General features: G+C 41.6%; 3 protein-coding genes across 14 annotated transcripts in view; 2 read left to right on the top strand and 1 right to left on the bottom strand.

Moving 5' to 3' along the window:
• Positions 1 to 785: 785 nt before the first annotated feature.
• On the bottom strand, positions 786 to 24,580 carry LOC111251034 (uncharacterized). 4 transcript variants are annotated; one of them, XM_086991276.1, is made up of 6 exons: positions 24,297 to 24,580; positions 4,643 to 4,976; positions 4,405 to 4,529; positions 3,354 to 4,234; positions 2,266 to 3,098; positions 786 to 2,142 (listed from the first exon to the last, which is right to left on the bottom strand). In XM_086991276.1, the coding sequence occupies exons 2-6, from the start codon at positions 4,949 to 4,951 to the stop codon at positions 1,213 to 1,215; spliced, it is 3,078 nt and encodes a 1,025-aa protein (XP_086847402.1). In that variant the 5' UTR covers positions 4,952 to 4,976; positions 24,297 to 24,580; the 3' UTR covers positions 786 to 1,212. The 4 variants fall into 4 exon arrangements, with proteins under 4 accessions (XP_086847402.1, XP_086847403.1, XP_022662935.1 ...); XM_086991277.1 differs by having other exon boundaries at positions 4,643 to 4,885; XM_022807200.2 differs by lacking the exon at positions 24,297 to 24,580 and adding an exon at positions 6,500 to 6,798.
• On the top strand, positions 7,696 to 11,940 carry LOC111251035 (116 kDa U5 small nuclear ribonucleoprotein component). Its single transcript, XM_022807202.2, has 2 exons — positions 7,696 to 7,836; positions 8,662 to 11,940. Exon 2 carries the CDS (start codon positions 8,712 to 8,714, stop codon positions 11,640 to 11,642), a length of 2,931 nt encoding a protein of 976 aa, XP_022662937.1. The 5' UTR covers positions 7,696 to 7,836; positions 8,662 to 8,711; the 3' UTR covers positions 11,643 to 11,940.
• Positions 13,352 to 24,724, top strand: part of LOC111250947 (uncharacterized) — a 128,211-nt gene continuing 116,838 nt past the window's right edge. For 6 of the 9 annotated variants that reach the window (XM_086991292.1, XM_086991289.1, XM_086991295.1 and 3 more), the window contains exon 1: positions 14,587 to 15,241. Coding sequence is in view for 3 of the 9 variants with exons in the window: in XM_022806969.2 (XP_022662704.1) it covers positions 15,236 to 15,241 (6 nt within the window). In the remaining 6 variants the exon portion in view is untranslated. Of the gene's footprint in view, positions 13,370 to 14,515; positions 14,535 to 14,586; positions 15,242 to 24,724 lie in introns of those variants that run through there. The other 3 variants (XM_022806969.2, XM_086991287.1, XM_022806968.2) reach the window with 3 other exon arrangements.

Here is a 24,724-nt window from a genome sequence, read left to right as displayed (position 1 = left end):
CAATTCCTTTCCAAATAGGGCGTTTTTAGTCGAAGGACATATGGAGAAGGATCTCCGTGAAGTTTCACAAACAGATAAAAAAATATACCTTATAAATAAAAATTATTATTATAATTATAAATAAAAAAATAAAAAAAAAGTATAGAGCACATATGTGGTTAATTGCAGAATCGGACGTACCATTTGTCGGTTGAAGCAAATACTATAAAATTTACAACCCATTTGCAGAATTATACTCACTCAAAGTACCACAATATACGAATAGACGAAACATGGTTCCTGTGCGCCCTTTGAATTTAAGCGGAGCTTCAACTCGGTAAAGCTATTATTCACTGCAAGCGCCATGAAGGTTTGCTCATACTTCCGTGACCGTCATTAAATAGAAAGAGCAAATTCGAACTAGAGACCCACCTGAAATACACGTGTACCGGTGTTCCGCCCGCATGTTCTGTAAAATCTATGATCTCAGAATAGATTGCGGTTTTGGTTGATGGCCTACGGCTTTCCCACGTTTTCCCAGCCAGATCACGAATAACCTGCTAATGTTATTAGGTTTTGGCTGTCAAAAATCACTTAGTATCGTATGAACCGGTTTCCACCACTGTATGGTTTCCACCACTGTATAGCTTCTTTGGATACAACTGTCGATTCTTCAAAAAGCCCTAACGTAACTTAGACATAACGTAACAACCCATAGCACGTACGGTAATCTTTATCGATGTGCTCAACGTACCTATTCCTAACAGTCTCATGTACGCTGCAAATAAGAGTGACGAGAAATCAGATTAGTATTAATAGGGGTCACTGTATACCTTTTATTTAGGCATATGTCATCTTTCATATAATTATGTAACAGAATTGATTCTGCATTTTTTAGTATTTCCTAAATGACGTTTTTTCGTCCCTTCACGAATAAACTATAAGGTTGTCCAAATTGGGTTTTTTCTCCACCACTTACTATTCACACAACGGGGAAGTACATCCCTTTAAATCGTTCCGAAATCGCTTTTTCCGGTAAATACCTTGTTGATTAGTATTCTTTTACTGTTTTTTTTAGATTATTAAATTTTTATAACAATCCAACTTCGAATATACGGTCGTCCTGAACAACACGGTCTGACAAAAACCTGTTATAAGACCCACGAGCTTCTGGTCCCCAATGAATCGACAGTAATATATATTTTTTGCAGTATATACTTTACGTATAACAGACTATGGGCGCCTTTTGCTAGACATCATCGTATTAAGATTGATTAGTTTGAGTGATAATGCTGTAGCTGACTTTCTGTCACAAAGAGTATCCCCGCCAAGCTCGATTATTTTTTTCACAGGATTATCTGGTTGACCGGGCAGCGACGTCGTCGTATTCATATTTAGCAAACTTGAGAACAGTTCGTCCCACCAATCATTAGCCCAGTATCGGGGTATGCGGCGCTTAATGCCGTAATCACCACTAGGTTTCTTTTCTATTTCGATGTATTCACCGAACAGTAGCGTGTGTGCACAATTCGCTACGCCAAACCAGTCAAAATCGTAGAGCCAATCCCGGCCTTCACGCATTGCAGCACAGCGATGTGATTCTCGAAGCACGACGCGGGAAAATGTCGTACCCGCCGGGAATGTCTTCACGTCGATTGCCTGGCCAAAATCGATCAAGCAAATGCACTGGGTCTTTTGGCGTAGTTCGTTAACCATATGCATTGTAGGCACCTTACGGAAGAGTACGTTATCCGGTTTTAGGTCGCCATGAATGATGCCAGTCTCGTGTAATCGCATTATTATAATCATAAGCTCAAGCACAAAGTAACGTGCTAGTTCCTCGGGTACCGCCTTTTCAAAACTGTTGACGAGGTCCAATAGTGAGCCGTACGGAAGAAAGGGTAAACTGATCAGAAAACCATCTTGATAATAAGCCGCACAATGTGGTTCTGGAATACTCTTGCGAATGCAGGGATGGCCGGCCAATCGCGTTAATCGGGAAGATACAGTATTGAGAATGTAAAATTCCCACAGCCCGGCTGTAATCTCCTTAGTGATCTTGATGGCCGCTTGATCGTCGCGAACTATGCATGTGGTCGGCTCATTGTAACCGTTTATCATAGCATCTTCCTCATCGTCCAGTTCTCGCTGAGCAAAATACACCTGCAAACGGAATGCACATATGTCAATCTATATAAAACACGCTTTTACTGTAAAGTTTACTAGACGTTCTAAAACTTGTTCTCATGGCGTAACTGTCGATCACTTCGTTATGTCATAACTCACCTTCGCAAATCCGCCCTCGCCAATCATTTTAACAATTGTTGCGCTATACCCTCCTCGGTATTGTATTCTTGTCTTCTTTTTCATGTGCGGCAAATTTCCTGTAACTGTCTCATAAACGATTTTGCTGCCCAGAATAACTTTGTTTCTATGGGCGGGGTTAAAAGGATCTGACAGAATTGGGTCTAACTGACTAGCCGACATGCTGTCGTCACATTGTGAAATAGCAAATGCTGGCCTCGCCAGCGACGGTGTACCCAGAGAGTTTGAGCTTCCAGACGACCCTGACTCCTTGCTTGCCTCAAGGATGGTACTAAGGTGCCGCACACTCGAGTGTATCGGCATTCGCTTGCCTGAGCCTTCCCCGGGCGATGGACAAGTCTCCCCATCTCCTTCAGTAAGCATCATAGGAGGAAGTATATTTCCCCGGAGGACCTCGGTTACCCGCCAGGTCACCTCATGGGCGCCGGGCGTATTCTTAGTCGGCGTCGACGCGTTGAATCTTCCAGGTGGCTCTTCAGCAGCTTCCAAAGGTCCTACACCAAGGTCCTCATCAACTACAGGCACATCAGAGCTAGCTGGTGAAGGGGCCAATGATTCTTCCGATTCTTCGAGTGACTGCTGTGGAGCAGTCTCAAATCCTTCGGCGTCAACAAGAACACCGCTAAGGCGTCGTGAATGTGGGGGCGGCTGTTGGTACCCTTTTGGCGCGATATTCTCCTTGTCTTCATCGTCTTTCGCAGATAATGATGGATTGGGGTTTTCGTCGAAGACCTTCAGTTTGGGTTGCTGAAGCAGGTCCGCCTGCCGATTAGAAGGACCTGCCTGGTTTTCATCTATCAATCAATATTACCTTTGTTATTATTATGTCATATCTGTTTTTTTAATAAATGAATGTTTGCAAGGGTTATTTTAAACATCAAGTTTCAAAAAGCACGCGTTAAGCGTGCTGATTGAAAGCCTAAAATGAACTTCTTCCACACGTTTAATTTTTTCTTGAGGCTTGTAGCTAATATGAGCGCGCGTTCATGTGTCCATATGTTTTACTGACTCTTCTATGAGTCATATTAAAGATGTTACCTGCCACTTACCAGCACATGCGGCAAAACGTTTAGCGGGTGCGATTATCTCCGCCGCTTTTCTTTTAGCTCCACCATCATTTTCTTCGAATACGGCGATCTTATTCACGGTCGAAGTGACTGAGTGTAGACATGGCGCAGCGACATTTTCTTCAAAGACCTGAAGTCTATCCTGTTGCCGTTCCGAGTGCGACACACCACTTGAATTTGCTTCCATACCAGTGCTGCGGTCCTCGTGTGCGGCCTTCGATGGCGTTGCCTCAGCACTCGGCGCCATGTTTGTGGAATTGAGAGTTCCATTCCAGAACAGTTCGCGCATATCCCGAGTCATCATTTCGGTACGACTGTTCATGGCCATTGTAGACTCGCAACGAATCGAATTCTCTCGATGAGAATTCTTAATCAACAAAGAAGATACTTCGTCGTTTCCCTGCTGCGTATCTTGCTTTTGTTCTTCATGGAGTCGGTCAGTGATAGATTTTTGGGTGCTTGTCAAGGCCACGGAGGTTTCCGTGATCCGGTTGTCATCGAGGACCACCGAGCGTTGTTCGGATGAAACGGGACACGACGGTTTGCTTGCGGCTAAAACCATTTGCCTATGCCCAGTAGTATAACTATTATTTTCGTTGTCACGTTTATTCGTGGCGGTCAATAGTGTTTTCTCTTGACGTAGTATAGCGATTGTTTCACGTAAACTCTCGATGATTTCTGTCTTTTCTTTGAGCACATTTTGGGTGGCTTTCGACTCTTCTTCGATTTTTTTCTTTTCTAGCCAACGGTGCAACCGCCTCTCTTCGAACTGAAATTCTTCCGGGTTACACTCTGGATAAACAGCACGAAAATCGTATGTACGAACTTGGTCCGGAGCAAAATCACGATCCTCTGCAGTGTACCTATAAAAAAAAAAGTAAACACTTTTTGCTTATATCTAATGAATATGGCTTATAAATGTTTGTTACTAACTTGCGTTTTGCGAATACTACGTTTAACAACGAAAATAGAAATCAATAGGATTTTATAAATATATAAATAAATAAAGAAATTAAAGAGTTCACCATAGGACCTCATATGGGGATCGATGGGAATTACGATATTTTGTACAGGGGTTATTGCGTGGTCGGTTAAGCCAGTTTCTTTTGGCTGAAGCGCAGTCGAAGAATTGTTTCCTTGAAGCTCTCGCAATGTATCCTAACATAAAAGAAAAACAGGTTAGGGTCTGTGATACTTTGCGCACAAAGAAAAAAGTATATCGCCATTAACTACTTTTTAATTTGCATATCCATATCTCTAACGGCTCTCACCTCGAGGTACGATATGGGTAGGGCACAGTTATCAAGGCCTTTCTTGATGGCACCAACAGCGGCCGGTAAATCGCCTTGCTTTGCAAGACTTTTCGCATACATAACAAAGGTAACAGCACATCGATCGCCAATGCCTTTGTCGACAACATCTTTGTACATGCGAGGCTGGAACAAACCAAACCACATCATGCACTGCACGAATCGGGGATCGTTGCGGAGTCGCTCCTTGTTGCTGCGATATTCCTTAAAAAGGCGGAGGCAGTGAGGCTTAAGAAGAGTTGCGGTCAGCAGATGACGCAAGTGGTGCATATTCTTTGAGCAGAACAACAAAAAGCTGTTATCAAACAGAAAATATCACAAAACAAGAAGATGATGCAGAATTGAAGGTCGGTTATTGAAATTGTGTATCGATAGTAATGGTGATAACAGGCCCTTCCTCTAACATTAACACTTACGTGAATCTCGCGTCTATGTCATAGTACAAATAATCTTCTTTTAAACTCTTTTCAATTAAAGGGTATCTGAGCGAAATTTCATATATAACAGAAAATCGTAAGTCATCCTGTCGAGTGACTAAAAATGCAGATAACGATTGCAGCCTATGGCCTAAACTAAATGCACACCTCGTGTGTATCCTAGAGCAGATAATGTATTAATATTAGACGCTGCGGTAAAACAGCTCAAGCTATACAGATTCAGTTTAGCATAACAAATAAAAAGTGTACCGTACGCGCTCTGTACTAATCATGCTTTCATATTGTGTGGCGTAATATTATTACAGCCCGTACGAACATTTCCATTGCTATATAAGGACCAAGTGTTACCAAATAAATCATAATGAATTGTAGTGCGTCATCAAGAGTCAATCGTCGAAGTCGAGAGGCTGGTCGATTCGAGGATGGACAAAATATTGGCCAAGTTTATGGTAAAGCCTTTAAGTATTTAGGAAAACTTCGCCCACAACTATTATTTCTTAATTCGACCGTTACAAACAATGATTAAGTGCGTGCGCGTATACTGTCGCACGCGGTTCCGGCAGCCGAAAAAAAGTTGCGGTTCGAGCAAGTAAAGTAGGCGTCGCAAAGTTACAGTGACGACCCGCGTTAAGCGTGAGCTGCTTAAGGCCGCATGCTGAAACACATACGTGAATATTCAGCCGAGTGTTATATCCCGTATCAACGATGTTAAGCGTTTATATCTCTATAGCTATAAACAGGCAAGCTGATGTTCGAAAAAGAATACTAATGCTTCGCCATTACAAATATATATATATATATATATATATATATATATATATTTGTAGACTAAAAATAGAAAACAGAATTCATTTGAACCATTACTAAAGGACTCAAAGGAGAGCCTTTATAAGTGGTAAACGAAGCAAAAAAAAGATAAATTGCATGTGATGTTAAATACGAAGCTGTAACGAACGCTTTTGGATACTAAAACGGTATTATTAACCAAGCAGTAATGCGTTGAAATCTCTTGAGGACACGTAACGCAATCTCTTCTTAAATTTATCCCAATTTGCTATAATAGTACTAGACATAGCGTTAAAATGCACATATGTATTTAAGGCGGCAAGAAAACCGTCAAACCTCAATATGTGAATTCGACAGCTTGACACAGAATATTTACAGACCCACACAATTTATATTCTGTACTCGTTACGACTTAGCTATCGTTGAACATCCTTACAAGCTTCAGAGCTTCACATCTCACGCAAGCCCCTAGTGATAAACTCATATTCAGTATAGCAATACAAATACATAATTAGCCTTGACAGCAGCGCATACTATATGAACACGTAGTAATCGACAGCACACAAGAACGGCAAATTTGAACTGAGTAGCCTACCTGAAGTACGCGTCAACTAGTTTTTCATTGCCGCCACCATCCAAAAGTTCTAAAAGTCTGTATAATTCTGTTTCTGGGTCCATCTCGGTCTTGCTCGACGGACCACGGCTCTCCTGCGGCGCGTTTTCCCGGGAAAGCAACGGCCCACTCATTTTTTTACCACTAGTCGCCACAAATCACTTGGCGCCACACAAAACCGTTTTCACCACTGGATGAACGAATTTCTTCTGTTCATTCATTGGGAACAACACAGGCAAGGCGCAGAAGAATGTCTAATCTGATGGCGGGGAAATTAAACATCTCAGCAATACGACAAGCCAGAAGTACCTAATATTGCACGATACCCATGTGTATAGATTCTAATTATAGAAATACTATCGTCGCGATTAGTCGAACATAGTGACGTCGATTAACCAAGCCCTGTTTTTAATAAAAATTATTCAAATTCCATCTGTTTGATATGAGTCCCTTATATCGTGTCTCTGAAACGCTTCCCACTCGGCGAGCATAGAGGCAGTTAATAAAGACTTATTACGTCATTTAACTCGCTGTCGTCGGTCGTCTACGACAACGAACGTTTGCAATTTCCATTGTATTGTACAGTGACACCACCGCAGCAAAATGACGCTGAAAGCTGATCTAGGAACCGAGGAGGACGTAGTAAAGACGCTGTATAGCCAGGGGCGATGGCAATTGCCGCTCGGCAAGCCAGGTAGGCAACATTCGGAGCGTCATGGAGCAAGGCGACATTAGGAAACCATCCTGAAGCGAAGACACGTACGGCAGTGGCATAACTAAAGACTGTGAGAATGCGAAAAAGCCCACAAGGCGGTGTGCCCAAAACTGCGTGTACCATCAATATTTTAGAGAATAGTGCATGTTCAGTGTCGAGGTCGCGGTAAATAACGACCTAAATAAAGTTGCTGGTCAAGGACAACGGACGTTTGCACTAAATATTAATGGATACACATACAATTTCTTAATAGAGGATAATGAATATTACATACAGTGATACGAGAACGTTGAATCAACTAGAACTATGTAGAACTACTTAGCTTCCCACATGCAAATAGCCTTTGAGCTAAGAATATCTAACATGAGTAAAAAAAAACAAGCGTTTGCACTGAATAATCCCAAAAAACCGTTAGTGGCAAGCTACAGCAATAATAAAGCGCGGTAATATTAGAGCTTGGCGCGGGTTTTGTTTAAATGTATTAGCAGACGACGCGTACTTGACAAAAACAAGTCGGCACGGTGTTGTAAACACACGCATAGTGGAAATTTATGTAGACCACTAGGTGATTTACGTTTAGGAGAAGACCACAAAGTGATTACCGGTATGTCCCTTTGTAGGTTAAATATTCTGAGCTTTATATACTATTAGCCACATATAGAGCCAATATTGTGCCGTCTAAAACTTCTCAAATGGTATTGTCTTTGTGTAGTGAATCATTTGTGAATTGAAGCAAATCAGAATTGCAGGAATTGTAGTACGACGTTATTGTGGCATTTTTCTAAGTCAAAGTTCGGGAGCAGTTTTTTAAGAATATCAGTTAGGAAATGTTAATTGAAAGAACATATTGCAGTCGTTATTTTTAGTTGTTAAAACGCATGCTGAAATATGGTTACAAGATAATAATTGACACAGCATTAACAGTTTCTTCGAATTCTTACATAAATTCGAACATTAGGAGCAACTTAGACCATAATACTTAATTACTAGTTCTTATGATTAGCAGTCGCATTCTGTGCTCCATAAATCACTGATTAGGTCAGTATGTGCCTTTCGAACTTATCACATTCCTGACCATTTTTTAAACTTAATTTTTAGCCTTTAACGACATTTGTTACACACTGTACCATTGATTTAATGTAGTGTATGTACATGAGTTTCATCAACTGTCTGGTATTGTTTGTTTCTTGTTGCCTCCTTTACTTCTTTTATTTTTAAAAAAACGATTTTTCTATTAATTTCTGCTAAGATAACCGAAAAGAGTATTATTTGTACAGAAGTATATTTTTTATCTCACAACAGTAATTACGTCAGTAGGTAAGTTTTTGCTCATGTATACCTCTATTGCCACCGTTGATTCAATTCTAATATACTGGCAGACACAATATCACTAAATTTAACCAATCTAAATACTTTGTTTGTTTTTCAGGTTTGATAATTAATAGCAAAGAGTCTGACGCCTTTCGTCAATCTGCAGTGATGGATCATTCAGATTTATACGATGAGTTTGGCAATTACATTGGTCCCGACCTCGAGTCGTCGTCTGAAGAGGAGGAAGACGAACGCGATGAGCCAGATGATGATGACGACGTCGGTAAAGGAGACGCCGATGAAGAAGTTACAGAGGAAACTATGCAGATTGTTCTTCACGAAGATAAGAAATATTATCCTACTGCAGTTGAGGTATACGGCGAGGACGTAGAGACGATTGTACAGGAGGAAGATGCTCAACCACTTACAGAACCGATTGTGCAGCCCATCAAACAGAAGAAATTCGCTCACAGCGAGCAAAATTTGCCAGATACAACGTACGATCTTGAGTTTCTTGCTGACCTCATGGACACGCCGGAGCTGATCCGAAACGTGGCGTTGATCGGGCATCTGCATCATGGCAGGACAACATTCGTCGATTGCCTTATCGAGAAGACGCACCCCCATTTTCGAGCCAGGGAGGGTCGCAGTCTGCGCTTCACCGATACCCTGTACACAGAACAAGAGCGTGGTGTAAGCATTAAAAGCTCGCCTGTGTCACTTGTTTTGCAAGATGTGAAAAGCAAGTCATATCTCATGAATTTGCTGGATACTCCAGGCCATGTCAACTTTTCGGATGAGGCGACCGCAGCTCTTAGGCTGTGCGACGGCGCGGTTCTATTTGTCGACGCGGCTGAGGGAATTTGCTTGCAAACAGAGCAGATACTTAAACACTGTATCCAGGAGAAAGTTCGGGTCATTCTATGTATTAACAAAATCGATCGGCTGATGCTTGAACTTAAGCTGCCTCCAGCCGATGCTTACTACAAGCTACGTAACGTTATCGAGGAAATCAATGCGTTAATCGTACTTTATTCCGAAGAACCCGAAGAAAGGCTTCTTAATCCATTATTAGGTAACGTATGCTTCGCTTCCTCTCAATACGACCTTTGCTTTACTTTGAAGTCGTTCGCCAAAATGTACGCCGATACACATGGTGGCCTCGAATATAAGGAGTTTGCTCGCCGGCTTTGGGGCGACATGTACTTCAGTGCTAAAACTCGCAAATTCAGCCGTAAACCACCGCACGGTTCTGCCCAGCGGTCATTTGTCGAATTTATACTTGAGCCGCTATATAAACTATTCGCACAGGTTGTTGGCGATGTTGATGGTAATCTGCCGGGTCTCCTTGATCAGCTTGGTATACGTCTTAGCAAGTCTGAAATGAAGATGAATATTCGGCCTCTTTTACGGATGGTCTGCTCACGTTTTATGGGCGACAATTTTGCTGGTTTTGTCGACATGCTGGTAGAACATGTTCCGCCGCCCGATCGCGTACTTTTACCCAGGGCCGAACAAATTTTCTCAGGTCCAATTAGCGTAGAGGGTCAAGACGCGCTTTTGGGCAAATCAATCCTCAAATGTGACTCCAATGGACCTCTGCTGCTTAACACCACGAAGCAGTACTCATCGCAGGACGCTACTAGCTTCCACGTGTTTGGTCGCGTTTTCTCCGGCACACTATATTCAGGCCAACAGGTGCGAGTCCTGGGCGAAGGCTACTCTCAAATGGATGAAGAGGATTCGCGAGTTATGACTGTAGGTCGATTGTGGATTCATGAAAGCCGTTATCAGATTGAGGTGAATCGAGTGCCGGCTGGAAACTGGGTACTTATTGAGGGCGTTGAGGCGTCAATTGTGAAGACATCAACAATTGTCGACCTGAAAATTAAATGCCCATTGTACATTTTCCGACCTCTTAAGTTCCTCACAAAGAGCGTGTGTAAAATAGCCGTGGAACCGGTGAATCCGTCGGAATTGCCCAAAATGTTAGACGGCCTGCGTAAAGTAAATAAGAGTTACCCTCTCCTAACTACTAAAGTGGAAGAAAGCGGTGAGCATGTCATCTTTGGAACAGGCGAGCTTTATCTCGACTGTGTAATGCACGATCTTCGTAAAATGTATTCGGAAATAGATATAAAGGTGGCTGACCCAGTAGTCGCTTTTTGCGAAACCGTCGTCGAAACATCGTCACTGAAATGTTTCGCCGAAACACCTAACAAGAAAAATAAGCTTACAATGATTGCCGAACCTCTGGAGAAAGGCATCGCTGAGGATATTGAAACTCAAGTAGTTGAAATTGGTTGGGACCGAAAACGTCTAGGTGAATTCTTTCAGACCAAGTATGATTGGGATCTTCTAGCTGCTCGATCTATTTGGGCATTCGGCCCAGATTCTCAGGGACCGAATATCCTTGTAGACGACACGCTTCCTTCTGAGGTAGATAAGACGTTGTTGTCATCAGTACGAGACAGCGTCGTCCAAGGGTTTCAGTGGGCTGTAAGAGAAGGTCCTTTATGTGAAGAGCCGATTCGTAATTGTAAATTCAAGTTGCTTGATGCTGTAGTGGCGCCGGAGAGTATCCATCGAGGTGGGGGTCAAGTTATTCCTACCGCTAGACGAGTGGCATACTCGGCCTTCCTCCTGGCTACTCCACGTCTCATGGAACCATATTATTACGTTGAGGTTCATGCCCCGGCTGACTGTGTGTCAGCAGTGTACACTGTGCTGGCTCGCCGAAGAGGTCATGTAACTCAGGATGCCCCAATGCCTGGATCTCCGCTCTACTCAATCAAGGCTTTCCTTCCGGCTATTGATTCATTCGGTTTTGAGACGGATTTAAGAACGCATACCCAAGGCCAAGCGTTTTGTCTGTCCATGTTCCACCATTGGCAAATCGTCCCTGGAGATCCGCTTGACAAGAGTATACAAATACGACCCCTCGAGCCGCAACCAGCGCCCCATCTGGCTAGAGAGTTCATGATGAAGACGCGCCGGCGCAAAGGCCTTTCGGAAGATGTTTCTATTAACAAATTCTTTGATGATCCTATGTTGCTCGAGCTCGCCAGGCAGGATGTTATGCTTAACTATCCGTTATAAATTAGGGTCATATAGTAGTAGATTCCATTCATTTCAACAGATTCTCCTGTTGATTCCGTGGGTGGAAAGTCTTGTAAAAAGTGTAACGTCTGGCCAATCTGCGTAGCGTAAGCGGCTCCTGACATTATATCACCCTACACAACAGAACTGCGCTGTAGTGGAAACTTGGACAAACTGTACTAACAAAGGACGCTGTGTATAATGGAAAACAAATATTTTTCTGTATATGTGTATTATCATGAAACTTGTTTTTTATTCTGTAATCTTGGCGTTAATAAATAAGCATATTTGGCTTTCATGTGTATGGACTCTATATATACATAAATTTGCATATAATAATATGTCGAGATAATTCTAATACGTGCTTTTTGCGTAACGGGACTTTTTCCAATACGGGACATTGGAGTGGTATATTTATTAATTTAAAATTCGGTACACCATGCGATATCAGTGGAAAGTACACAGAATGGTTCTGTTCTAAATTACAAAATTTTATTTTAATTACAGACCCCCAACTAGAGGTAAGTCGGGTAAAAAGATATATTGTTATGACATCGACGTTGTTGTTAAACCGTGAAAACAACCCAGCAAATACGTTGAGGGTCTGGTGAGGATCCAATGGACACTGATTCACTTCGGTACTACGAGTAATGGAAAGCGATTATCGCCCAACCTAAGAGGGTCAGCGAAATGCGTTGAATAACCCAAAAACGCCATTCTTAACTTTGTCAAGGTTCTTTCTAGTAGTATTTTCAGCTAGAACACTCATCGCGCACATCGTCTTCATCACCGGTTAAGCTTTGTGGGCCCGATGAACGACAAAAAAAATGTCGAAAATATTGTTTACTACCATACAACAAAGCCTAGCCTACTATAATATGCATATATTAGTCTGGAACGTTACTCTGATTTTTTTTTGGTTATTAGTAAAAAAAATCTATTTTCGGATGTGCACAAAACTTCCAACTCTTTCTCTTTTTTTAATTCTACCTCAATTCATGACCCAAGATTTTCTATGGACCTTATGAACACTTAAGCTTTCTAACAACCATTTAGTGATCTGGGTGTTGAGCAGTGCGATAGAGTGTGTGAAGATAAAGTGTGAAGCGACAGACGCTGTGAGGATCCGTTGATAACTGTATGCGGTGGTAAGAAATCTTTTCGTAGGATGATGTACTTGTAAGAGGCAATGTTTAAGATAAAAATTTTGTGGACTTCGTTGTTAATATTTCTAAGTGATAATTGCATGATGAAGGCTCCTAATTTATTCTGTACGCTGGCTATGTTCAACAATTTTTCAAAGAGCGTTCAACAGGGCTAAATTGGGTACCAAATATATTAACTGATTTCTCTCAAATGCGATATTACGCATAATTAAGATAATACCGCATCAACAAAATCTATTCGATAACCGTATTGGGTTTTAGGCTAAAAAGCGTGCAGTATCACTGAGTTTTTCCAAATTCAGACAGAGACTCGAGCGCAAGCGTGATATCAAGCACAGTTATGCTGACGAAGTTCTTGCCCGGCACCTTTCTACTTAATCATTTTATGTTGCATTCATCACTTCCTCTGATATGCAAGCTATGAGAAATTTTTATTTTGCCTATTTCGAAACTAGCACATAACAGAAAGCCTTCAAGTTGGTAAATCATGTTTTTCACTGGCCACCGAGATGGTCTACTTTCTACGTTTCGAGTTTTACGTTCTTTATCGCCGATAAGCAGGTAGGTACAATACTGTTACGCTATAACATAGTATTTGCTACGAATGGTATCTGTTGTATGAACAGCGGTGAGATACAGCTACGTTCAAGTCGAGGTTCATTTAATGATGAAGTTTGCGTGAATCTGCTTTCTCGTTTCGCTGGACAAATACCACAAGAATTTCATTTATACTGATTCCGTTATGATTGTCAGGATAACGTACCTCGAAGATGCCCTCCGTTAATGGATAGCAATCTTAAATGTGGTCCGCGTTACTAAACCCAACAACAGCGGTAACACCACACAACAGCAATACTTGCATAAACTCCGAAGGAATTATCAAGACAAGAAAGACAAATATGAGTCTAGTTGGGTTGAACGGCGAATGATCCGGATAACCCTGTTGTGAAAAGTATGATTGTAATGATAACTGTAGTACTAGTCGTAATGTTGATGTCCGTGATGATACATTTACCATGCTTTTCGCTGTAGCGACGTTGTTTTTATACGTTTGCCGTCGTCCACAAACTGTTAACACTGTGGCCCCGTTAATTTTCCGAAGTCGTTTGTCCGCATCACTGCAGTGCTGCCGGGAGATACAGAGCTCCGCTGCCGCTTCTTCTGGCACTTTCCTTCTTCAAAATTCAGTAAAAATGCCAACTCTACTTTCCATTGTAGCTATAATTCTATACCATATCATAATATATTTGTAGTGGTCTAATGTATTAAATCAACAGCCGGTGATCCCATTGCAGTTCCCTTGTTGTATACAGAAAAGCTAAATAGAATAGATGTGTGTCTGAGTAATGGACAAATGTGCGCATAGATACATGATCACACATCTGCACACCGAAATGGTAGCAGGGGTCCGCGGCTAAGTTAAGCTAAGCGCCGAAGTGCGAGAAGGCTCACAGGGGTAAACCAGAACTGAGGAGAAGAGGGTAAGACAGTTGGATAGCCCCCGTCATTGTGCCACGGTAAAAGTAAGAAAGCGCTCTCTCTTTTCAGTGGCAAGTGGAGTGAATGGTAAGTTCAGTCAGTCTGCGCGCGCTTCTACAACACCAACGCCGGTAACAAACCTATTACTGATGGCGTTCGCGCACCAGTTGCTTAGTATCAATTGCGGTTGCGTTGCCGTCAGCAGCAAACTATGTTGCGCCCGGCTGTGCTATTCTAGCATCGTAATGTAACGTTGTCACCGCATTTGCAGTTATTATCGCTTGGGCTTATTAGATTTTTTTTTTTATAGAAATGTTGATTGTATTTTGTTTCTCGGTTTGAGTGGAGCGACAACGAATTGACGCTGAAGTCGTGGTGATGAAATCACTGATGGGTCATAGCGTCTCTAATCTAGCTTTGTCGATTGTTATCTCCTAAACCGCTTAAGGATAATCTGCCAGTTAAAGGGAGAACGCCTGAAAACGGATTACGATTCTGTGGCCATTTCAGACTGTGGCGCCAATGGTGGCTACCACAATTAGTCAAGCCGATTTCGAAAAGGGGGATTAGATCACGTTCAAAAAATGTCCCGTGATATTTATCACTGCGGCTTGAACTAATATCGACGCAAGCTTCTCTCTAGTGTTTTTAATGTAGTTTACTGTAGCATCGAAGTTTTGCGGACAGGCGAAGTACGGGACAGTGTGCTAAAAAAGAGTCTATAGTGTACGCTGAGGACTACTGAAAGAGTGCGACATCCGTGTTTTATGTGAATTCATTAGAGAATTTTGCCTTTCAGCGACGATCGTCTCTGTTCATTAACAAATCGAGGTGGAATTATAGCTAGAAAATTGCGGCACCATTTAAGTCCACCAGGTCGTTGGAAACATTCACATACACCTAAGGATACCATAACGGATATCGTAAGGACGAACAAACTACGCCAAGATGGAGGTATGTGGAAGCATAAAAATCTGAATAATGATTATGAATATCAATATATATATATATATATATATATATATATATATATATATATATCACTGCTCCTTCAAAAACGAGAAAAGTCGTTTTATAGGCACGATAGTGATGTTGAAAAATAATATGATGACAAAAGATTTGCCTTCAATAATAAGGTCTATTTCAATAGTTTTGCACTATCATCAGTAAATGCTTCAACCGATAACAGCTCGTAGCTAACACGAAGGAACCCACATCATGTAGTAAACGGTAATCTTCCACAATTATTACAGAGCGTATCTATCTAAAGGCGGATTAGATTTTCGGACTTGAACCGATAAGGTTTAATTATTCTCGGCTTTCATTAAGGTTTCCTTAATTTGACCTCCGAAAGTCGCACATGTGACGATAATCTAATATAACACTATCCATGCAATGCCTTGATGCTTTAAATAACGACTTTTTTAATTAATGAAGCTCTGGTGATGAAGTTTCCAACTCCTTAACAGTAGCGTTCCTAGCACCTTCAATATAAACATACAAAGATGACGTTGATCACTACCAGCCTCAGTTAGATTATTTCACATATAAAGAAAATAGACCGAATATTCCTACGGTCACCAAGTAATACGCGCCGACCCGAATGGACAGGAGAATGACCACTATTTTAAGGTGAATTTAAATTCACTTGATTTTTTATCACACTTAGTTTTTTCCCTCTCAACGACACCTTCGGGTTGATGTCACTGACACTGAGGCCGTGAGACGAAATCATTTTTGTTTGCTATCTAAACCAAAGGAAAGTATAACATTAGCTGCATACGTGTGCGTAAGCGCGTGAGTGTCGGTGTTGCATAGTTAAAATTAGACTCAACCGTCACAGATTCATCCTAATGCTAGAAATCTTTTTAACATCTATCCTTTTTCGACAGTACCGTCTTCACGTTTCTATCGTCTAGCTATATTTTCGCTATATTTTCTTCGGTTCCTTTCCTTATACATTTTCTTTATAAATATTCTTTGTCTCTTTCAAATCGTCAGTGACGAGAACCACGAAACAACGAAGCAATGTCTAATTCTCCAATGGGTTGCGCTTGGCAACTAGTAGCAGCTGCTTCGCTATGCGCACACACACATGCATCCTGAGTATTTTCACACTGTAACCGTCTTCATAGTATTAATAAGATGCCGAAAAAAATGCTGGTTTGTCTCCAACATTTACATTGTTTTGTGTAATGACTCAGTCACTGCTTTTGCTTCGAGCACGACGTTTTCCATCTTAACGACAGATATAATTTGTGCAGTCCCTCGATCGATGCGTAATTGCTCAGTTTATGCCCAATCAATTCATTATAAAATGTTGGTGATGGTAGAGGATAGGTATAAAGTGAATAAGGTCATACATTCTTGGTGGCCTTTACCGTATTATATTTGCATAGGATTACAAATGGTGGCAAGTGAATAGCATTGCGTAAGAATGAACTGGACGCTCGAAGATCTTGCGTGTGCGCTACGTGACGATGCAAATTAAATAGTCTCCTCTATACGAAACAAAAAGAAAGCTGATTCTTTAGGTAGGACTACTACTCAAACGAATATTCTGTATAAGTGTGGCGTGCACGAAAAAATTGACCCAGACGTAGAATAACTAACTTTTTAAGTTGTCTATTGAACGGTATATATATATATATATATATTATATATATCTATAGAGAGAGAGAGGGGGGAGGGAGAGAGAGACATCATAATGAAGCATGATAAGATACCGTTCAATGGACAGCTTAAAAAGTTAGTTATCCTACGTCCGATTTTTTCGTGCATCCCACACCTATATCAGAAACATCAGCTCAAGTAGTGGTTCTACCTACAAAAGCAGCTTTCTTTTTGTTTCGTATAGAGGAGGCTCTTTACTTAATTTGTATTGTTAGGTAGCGAATATGCAATATCCTGGAGCGTTCAGGCCAAAAGCACTATCAGGTTGACTTATTTTCTACAACTGCGACAATGACAGTCAGACAATACGTCGGCGGCATTTATTGTAACGGATAATAAAGACAGCTTTGCCATCCGTTTCAGTCTCGTCCGGAGTCCACGATGCTAAGATGGGTTGAAAGTCAAAACACGAACAGTCCTAACGTTGAGGAAACAACTTCGTGATCTTCTTCTGTTCGACGTTTTAATATGTTCCTTTTTCATATGCGTTCGTATAGCATGCAATGAAACTTTGTTAAGCTTCGTCGCGTCTCGACTGTCCTGCGCAGCTCGTCCCGTAGCGACAAGTCATCCTGTTCATAAAGACATGTTACGGTAGTGCAGTAGGTTATCGCAAAACAAGTTTGTTGCCTTTACTACGACGATTGCTCGGATCTTGTGCTCGGCTTGAAAAGGGCCCGAAGTCTGAGTCAATATGAGCTCGATGAATGCACAACCCAATGACTCAATAAAGGAATGAATGAGCGGAGCGAGGCGCGCATAAGCCATTCAATGAGTGAAAAATGAAAGCTATAACAAACGTCCACCTATCTATATCCTTGTCTGACTATTTGCCCTAGTAATAATATCGTTGAAAGGAAAGAACTAGTTGACTGCTTTCAACTCAGTGGCCGGGTTGCATCTGGGACGTCAGCTTTCACAGTGCAGTATCGGTGCTTCTGGCGACCCATCGACTTGGTGTATCAGCCGGCACTTATGTTGCTATATGAAAATGATGAAGTCACAAATGAATCAATCTGAATTTTATGCATTTGTTTGCTGCCGAAGAGCTAACATAATAACATGCAAGGACCAGATATCAACTGCTTGCCATCTTTAACGTTTATATTTGGTAAATTTGTTCTATGTAAAATTCGTCTGTGGCATACGCAATGACCATGTTGTAGGCGAATTAACAAGAGCCTTATAAAGTGAACATGATTTAATCTTTGAGAGAAGTTACTTTTAGGTGATGAATTTTTTGGTCAGTAGGACTTGTGTATCAGCGCTCTATGCACTACTTGCTAAACAATCGTATTTTATTACCCGACTACTGCAATTACATTCTATTCAACCCACGAAATGGAAAATGTGAGGTGGTTGAACTGTATGAGAAAGAAAGTTAGAATCAATAAAATACCGGTCTCTCGATTGTCCGTACGGAAGCACTTGTGCGTACGATCAGTTTATCAACTGATTAAATATAATGACACGTTTAACTTTCTAAGCCCATCCCAGCCAGTTGCAAGCGGCAGGCATTTTCGTGTCAGAACAACTATGTATACGCTTGAAAAAAAAACATGTTTGTATACAAATCAAATGAACATGATACTCCGCCCCTGATCCAATGCTTCTCCTTTACCGAGCATAGCACGTACACTTCTCGTACAGATCTCTTGACTGTTCCGGCATCCGACAGGTAACTAAAAATACCATTGCTGGACAACCGGTAAACATTACAACATGATAATAGCACTTACCACTTTTGCAGACTAAAAGCCACAGGTGAGGGTGATACGACGTATGGAAACTTTCGCTCCGTGCGAACTCACGGTCCTTGTGGTCAATGTCGCCCGGCGGTCGCCAGTGTTTTGTGACCAGAGGGCGGCGTGATAGACAGAAAACTTTTTTTCCGATTGACCGATGATGACAATGTTAGGTTCCGTAGAAACTGACTAGAATCTACTGTTTGTATTATGAATATTTTTTCGCAAAGGCTCTGCTTGTTCCTGGCGACCTCAATAAGGTCAGATCGCTCACGTTTCTGAACTCACGTCTCTGATTCCTGCTAACCTCTCTGTCATTGATAGTAAGATCATAACAGTCGGGTACAGAAAATTATCATGCATGCGAACGAGATGTGGCATACAGCCACTGTTTGTTAACGAACAAATTGCCATGATCATCATCACCCTCCGCATCAACTAAAGGAGTTGTCTAGTGATAGCGCCTGCCTCAGTCCAGTCGCTGAGTCCGCAGCAACGTACGCAAAATCCGCGGAGAAAACGCAAGCTAATATTACGTTAATTGTGGATATGAAGTATAACGCCATAATTGGCGGCAGTTAGATATTTTTGCAATCGGCCGGGTTTACGCAGGTGGACGCCGTTCGCCTGACCATCCGCGTGCCCCTAATGTTGTCGTCCCATCCACTTTGCTCCTCGGTCACCAGGCCAATGGTAGTATTAGAATGAAGAAGGCGGCAGAGATGCCGACAAAAGAGCTTTTCGTCATAGCTAACATGTTAGGCAAAACTAAAACTAACAACAACGACGCATGCCTCGGCAAATCGTGTCTTCATTCCAATACGCGTTATTTCAATACGCAGGAGCTTCGGTTCATGTTCGTGTTTCTTGCTCTAGCATTTGGAATACTTCATTCAGGTCTCTTTCTTCGCAGGCCGATATCCCGATATCCATTATATTTCAGTATTACATTGTATCATTCGTAATGTTCCTTCATTCATTAATTCATCTTGAGTAAGAAGTACTGGGAAATTGGCAGACTGCATCATATTTTTGTACAGTATAAAATATAAATCGCATTAAAAACGATAGTCATCGCGCAAGGCTCACAAATCTGTTTCATAAGTTATTACTCTTCATTTGTGTTGCATGTCATGTCCTTATGATCTGGCTACGTTGGTGGAGCATATGCGTAAACAGTTTATACGATTACATACATCTACTATATTGAAGTAAGCGCATGTCGCCTATGGGGAAAAACCGGCTGACTCCGACAGGATGCGGATGTGTGTGATACTCTATAAATGACAGTGCCCTCGCACTGCGGCGCACTCTAGGCTTCTTCGATAACAAACAATAGGATATGATGTGGACTAGTATGGTTCATTATTTATGCTACGAATGCTCAGATGATAAATGGGCTAAGGGAAAAGAATTAGAAAGGTCTGCTGCGTATATTCTTCTTTTTTTACTAAATTTTGTTTAGTAGTTTTCAGTAGAAGCACTTGTATCATTGAAAGTTAGGTGCCATTGCAGGTGATTTTGAAATCCATTACTAACTACAGATAACTATAGATCGAAATTTATTGCACGCTAACGTTGTTGACAGCTCTGGTACACATCACTGATAGTATCCAAGCAATCAATGCTGATAAAACCATCATTTCAATTTACTGCTGATTATAATCACTATTGAATATCTCGAAGATTTTTACAACTTCGAAACTTTCGTTTGACTAATTCAGTGATTCCTTGTGTAGATCTCATAGGCAAACGGTCATTCAGTTGACCGTCCTCTGATTATCCTCAAGTAGAGGTGGTCGATCTGTTCAGGCGGGAAATATGAATTCCCCATAATGGTAATAACGTTCTAACGTTAACGTATACTATACGTTAAAAACGTACGTAAAATACGTACCAACGCTTCAGAAAGGAGGACCGTTTCAATGAGTGTTTACCGAAGTGAAGGGAAACAGCCGGTTCAAGTGTAAAATTACTACAATAAAAACTCGCCAACATGACAAATTTAGTGTAGTGATGACCAGGGTAGGTTATGAAGCACCCAATGGTTAAAAATAAACGTTTTCCTATTAAAGCCTATGCTTTCTTTCGCCTACGCATCAGTATTTTCCATCCATAATGAAAAAAAAATGATCTCATTGTATTTCCGTGTGTTCAGTCCAACACTCACGTCGATCTACCACGGCGATATACAATACGGATGCGGGTTGACATTCAATTCCATGTAAAATCGGACGTATGCTAAACGACTGTTTGAGGGTGACGACTCGGCGAGCGCCTGATATAATTTGAAGTAGTACGAACTGGATTATTCAATATAAACATGTTTATATTATTGACTATTGAAATCAATAGTCGATTCCTTGTCACTTTACGTGTTATACTTTGACTTCATTGTTCGTCAAAGTACCAGGACAGTTTTGTAGTCGTTTTAGATTCAACCAATACATAGGTATACACATGCACATAGTCAAATGATGATCCCCAGAGAATTTCTACCCGAACGAGCCGTTCACTTGAACCGCCAGCATTCTTCTTCGTATTATTGTCATGAGTTTGCTCCTGTGTGAACCGAGTCGAACATGAGCTTGCGGCACTTGATTGCATTTACAAGTATACAATTGAGCAAAACGTACAGCTACCCGTATGGACTTTCTTCCCGACATCCATTTTCTAGCCTGACGCTATCATCGTTGCTGTCGCTGACGTCCACGCCGCTGTTGTTTTGCTGAAGTCGGGGGTGTATCTATATTATGATGTCCTTGCACTGCCTTCACTGCTGGAGAAAGTTAACGCTGCAGTGCCTCAACCGCGCAAGTCTGTAATTGAATGCGTCCCGTCTGCTTGAACACTTAACCGTATGGTTGTGATAGTTGAGCAGGGCGTATCACTTGTAGAAGCTGCTATCATTATTCGGATGTTCAATACGAACAGTGATGCAGACGCATATATACGTGAGTATATCAAAGAGACCTAACTGAGTCAGGCAGCGTGAGCTATTACAATATATAAATGCGACGGTGGCCAACACGTAGGTTGTTGTGGAGCTGACTGGCGTGTCATCGTTTGGTCCTTCCTGTTAAGTCTGCGCCGTCTCTGGCGATTACGACCATTATTCGAGATGCTATTACCACTTATCTTACTATTGTAGCTTTGTACATCATGATTGATGAGCGTGATTTTTAAGTAGAGCTTCAGTTTCGACTTGAATCGGTCCAAAACCCGATCCAACCCGCGCACACGCTTATTATCAGCAGATCTCCGAGCTGGAGTCCAGCTAAGCCGCTTCTGGGTCGTAGACGTCATATAATCGGCCATTGCTACTGTTGCTGTCATCTGCCTTTGAAGACGGCAGAAGTTGTAGGCAGAGGCCAAACAATTTACGAATCGAAGAGAGAAACTAGACAGCAACAACGTTTCATTCGGTTGCTTACTTAGCCCTCCAGTTATTCTGCGTATCCTGTGCCTTGATGCTTCTGTCGCTGTTCGGCTCGTTTCTGTCGACATTATCAGAAGAAGCAGCTGAGAAGAGGCGAAAGTGGTGCAACATGAATCGTACGCATCCACGCGAACACTAATCGTATATACGCTATTGCTATGACGTCAGTGACGACGGTGACAATAAACGATGAGTACTTCGTTGACGCGTTATTCTTGCTCGATACCGTAAAACCACAATATGATGCTACTCACAGTTCTGTCACGCCTCTGGTGATCGTCTAGCATGATTTAACGTGTATGGGATTGCGCTGTAGTGAAAGCAGCAGACGGTAATGGAACAACGGCGAAAGCAGCGAACACGACACGATGTTCTAGAGCTAATTAAATGATGTTCGGAAAAACAGTACTTATTTGTAGCAGAACGTGCATGAACTGGATACGCTTGTTACATGACGTGTTCGGAAAAAACATACGACCGTGTGCCGCTAATACTGCTGGAAAAAGTGAACGCTATAAAGATAGAAGCACTACAGCGAATATGAGAAAACCAATCGAACGAATCAAGAAATTGTTAATCAGTGACATTGATTCCAAAACGAAAACTGAGAAAGGAGATTATTTTTATAAGGATTTTGGAAAAAAAAATCAGATTTGTCAATAGGATCTGATCATTTTAGGGTAAATAAAGATACCTGGAGGCCATTGCTAAACAAACTAATGAAATTAGACTGTAGACAACTAAAAATATTTGGTTGCCGAGGCTGGTTAATTCTATGTGGAAGCAAAACAAATTCATTATCTCTACTTGGAGACATTTTTTTCGTAAATACAGTGGGAAACTTTAAATGTGGTATAGCGGGATCAATGTGGAGTAGTCGAAAACTAATTTGTCCCATAATTTGCCTAGAATGGGAAGAACATCCGGGGGAAGAAGGGGGAGTGAAAGTTCCTCGCTTTGGTAGGGGGTCCATAGCTTTACGCCGTATTCGTGTGGGCAGACGCGGCGTTGAAAACAAAGCTTAGTTGCAATGCTCTGGTATCCACTCAAAAAATAGAAACTATACGTCTAGCAAGAGCTTACGGAACGGTATTGACTGGAACTTTGATACTGTTGGCCAGAATTATCCGATAGGACTTACTGCCCAGCTAAAGAGCGGAGCGTTAATCAAACCACAAATACAATGACTTCGATATGGCTCATGTAATTACAATGGTCACATCAGTGGGCAGCTTTCAACGTCAATAGCAGAGGTGAATGCGCTTGGGCGTTGGATCCGACACCTTATTACGGATGTAAAGAAATGGACCAGGGGGGCGTGCGGAGGACAAATGTATCACTCGTGCCGTATCTTGTCTGACCATCGCTAATTTCAAATATGCGTAGGTAGGCAAAACTTGGAGGATTTCTGTGTACTTCGTGCATAGGGCGAAACAGAACCCGCACGTGCCCCATTGTCAAGCACTAAACTGGGCACGAGGTCAACCGGCACATAGGGAAGTTCTAGCGAAGATAAACGTAAATTAGATGGTAGGATCTATGACCAAAGATAAGGAAAATTGAGAAAGGCTTAGTGCAATTGCCGAGGAGTTGCACCCAACGGGGTGTAAACTGAAACACGACTAATGAAATAATAGCACACTAGCCGACCCCTGTAAGCTTCCGGTTTCGAAGTAATATCTTCGTCATGTTTCGAACTAAAGCCCGAGACTTCACGATTTAGTAAGTGAGAGTCTCACAGGACTAGACAAATGCTTCAGAGTAGTTATGGGTAAAGACTGAAATGATGTGCGCTGTTCTAACGCACCCGCACGCTAAACAGAAGTTAAGTACTTAATTAACTTAAAAACTGGAAGAGTTTCACCTGGGAATTGAATCTAGGATTGGCCTTTTATCCACTCTGCTGAATTCGCAGTATGTTACACAGAACTAATTATAATATGCGATTCGTTTATTTACACTGTCTATGTAATTACACAAAATGTGCCAAAAAATTATAACTATACAAATAATACGAAAAATATGATTGTATTCACCATACTCAGACATGTACTAGAACAACATACAGAATATATCGACTTTATCTGTAACTAGGATCAGTTAACAATCCCATCCCAATGATAGTAATTTCTATAAAATGCCGCCTCCTTACATTTATGAGCCGGACGATATCAGAGAGAGACATCGATTCCTTAACGTTTTTCCTCTACTCGTGCTTAAACCGAACTTGTTTCTATGAAAGTTTCAAGAAAGTGTGCACTAGCCTGTTTGATGTAAATATATTACACAATTGATGAATGGGTGATCGCGGCAAGCAACTTTTCATGACAGACGGCCGAGTTCGGTGTAAGGTAATGGGCACTGTTGGCTGGTATAGAATCTCTACTTTACGACTGCCATTAAGTGTTTATGCTCCTGACACGACTATAATATGTATAGGACGCTCAGAGAGATGGTTGCGATAGAGCTATAGTTTCACTAAGATGGTGGGGTGGGCTAGGAATACTCAGTGACGTAAATATTGCAGTACTTCTATTACCACTCGTGTCAACTACACGTACAGTGCGTAAGAGATGGAGT

Source organism: Varroa destructor, unplaced genomic scaffold (genome assembly GCF_002443255.2).
Source record: "Varroa destructor unplaced genomic scaffold, Vdes_3.0 BEIS01000005.1, whole genome shotgun sequence".
Lineage (NCBI taxonomy): Eukaryota > Metazoa > Arthropoda > Arachnida > Mesostigmata > Varroidae > Varroa > Varroa destructor.
The sequence above is the reverse complement of the archived record's forward strand: the minus strand, read 5'-3'. Positions and strand labels throughout refer to the sequence as shown.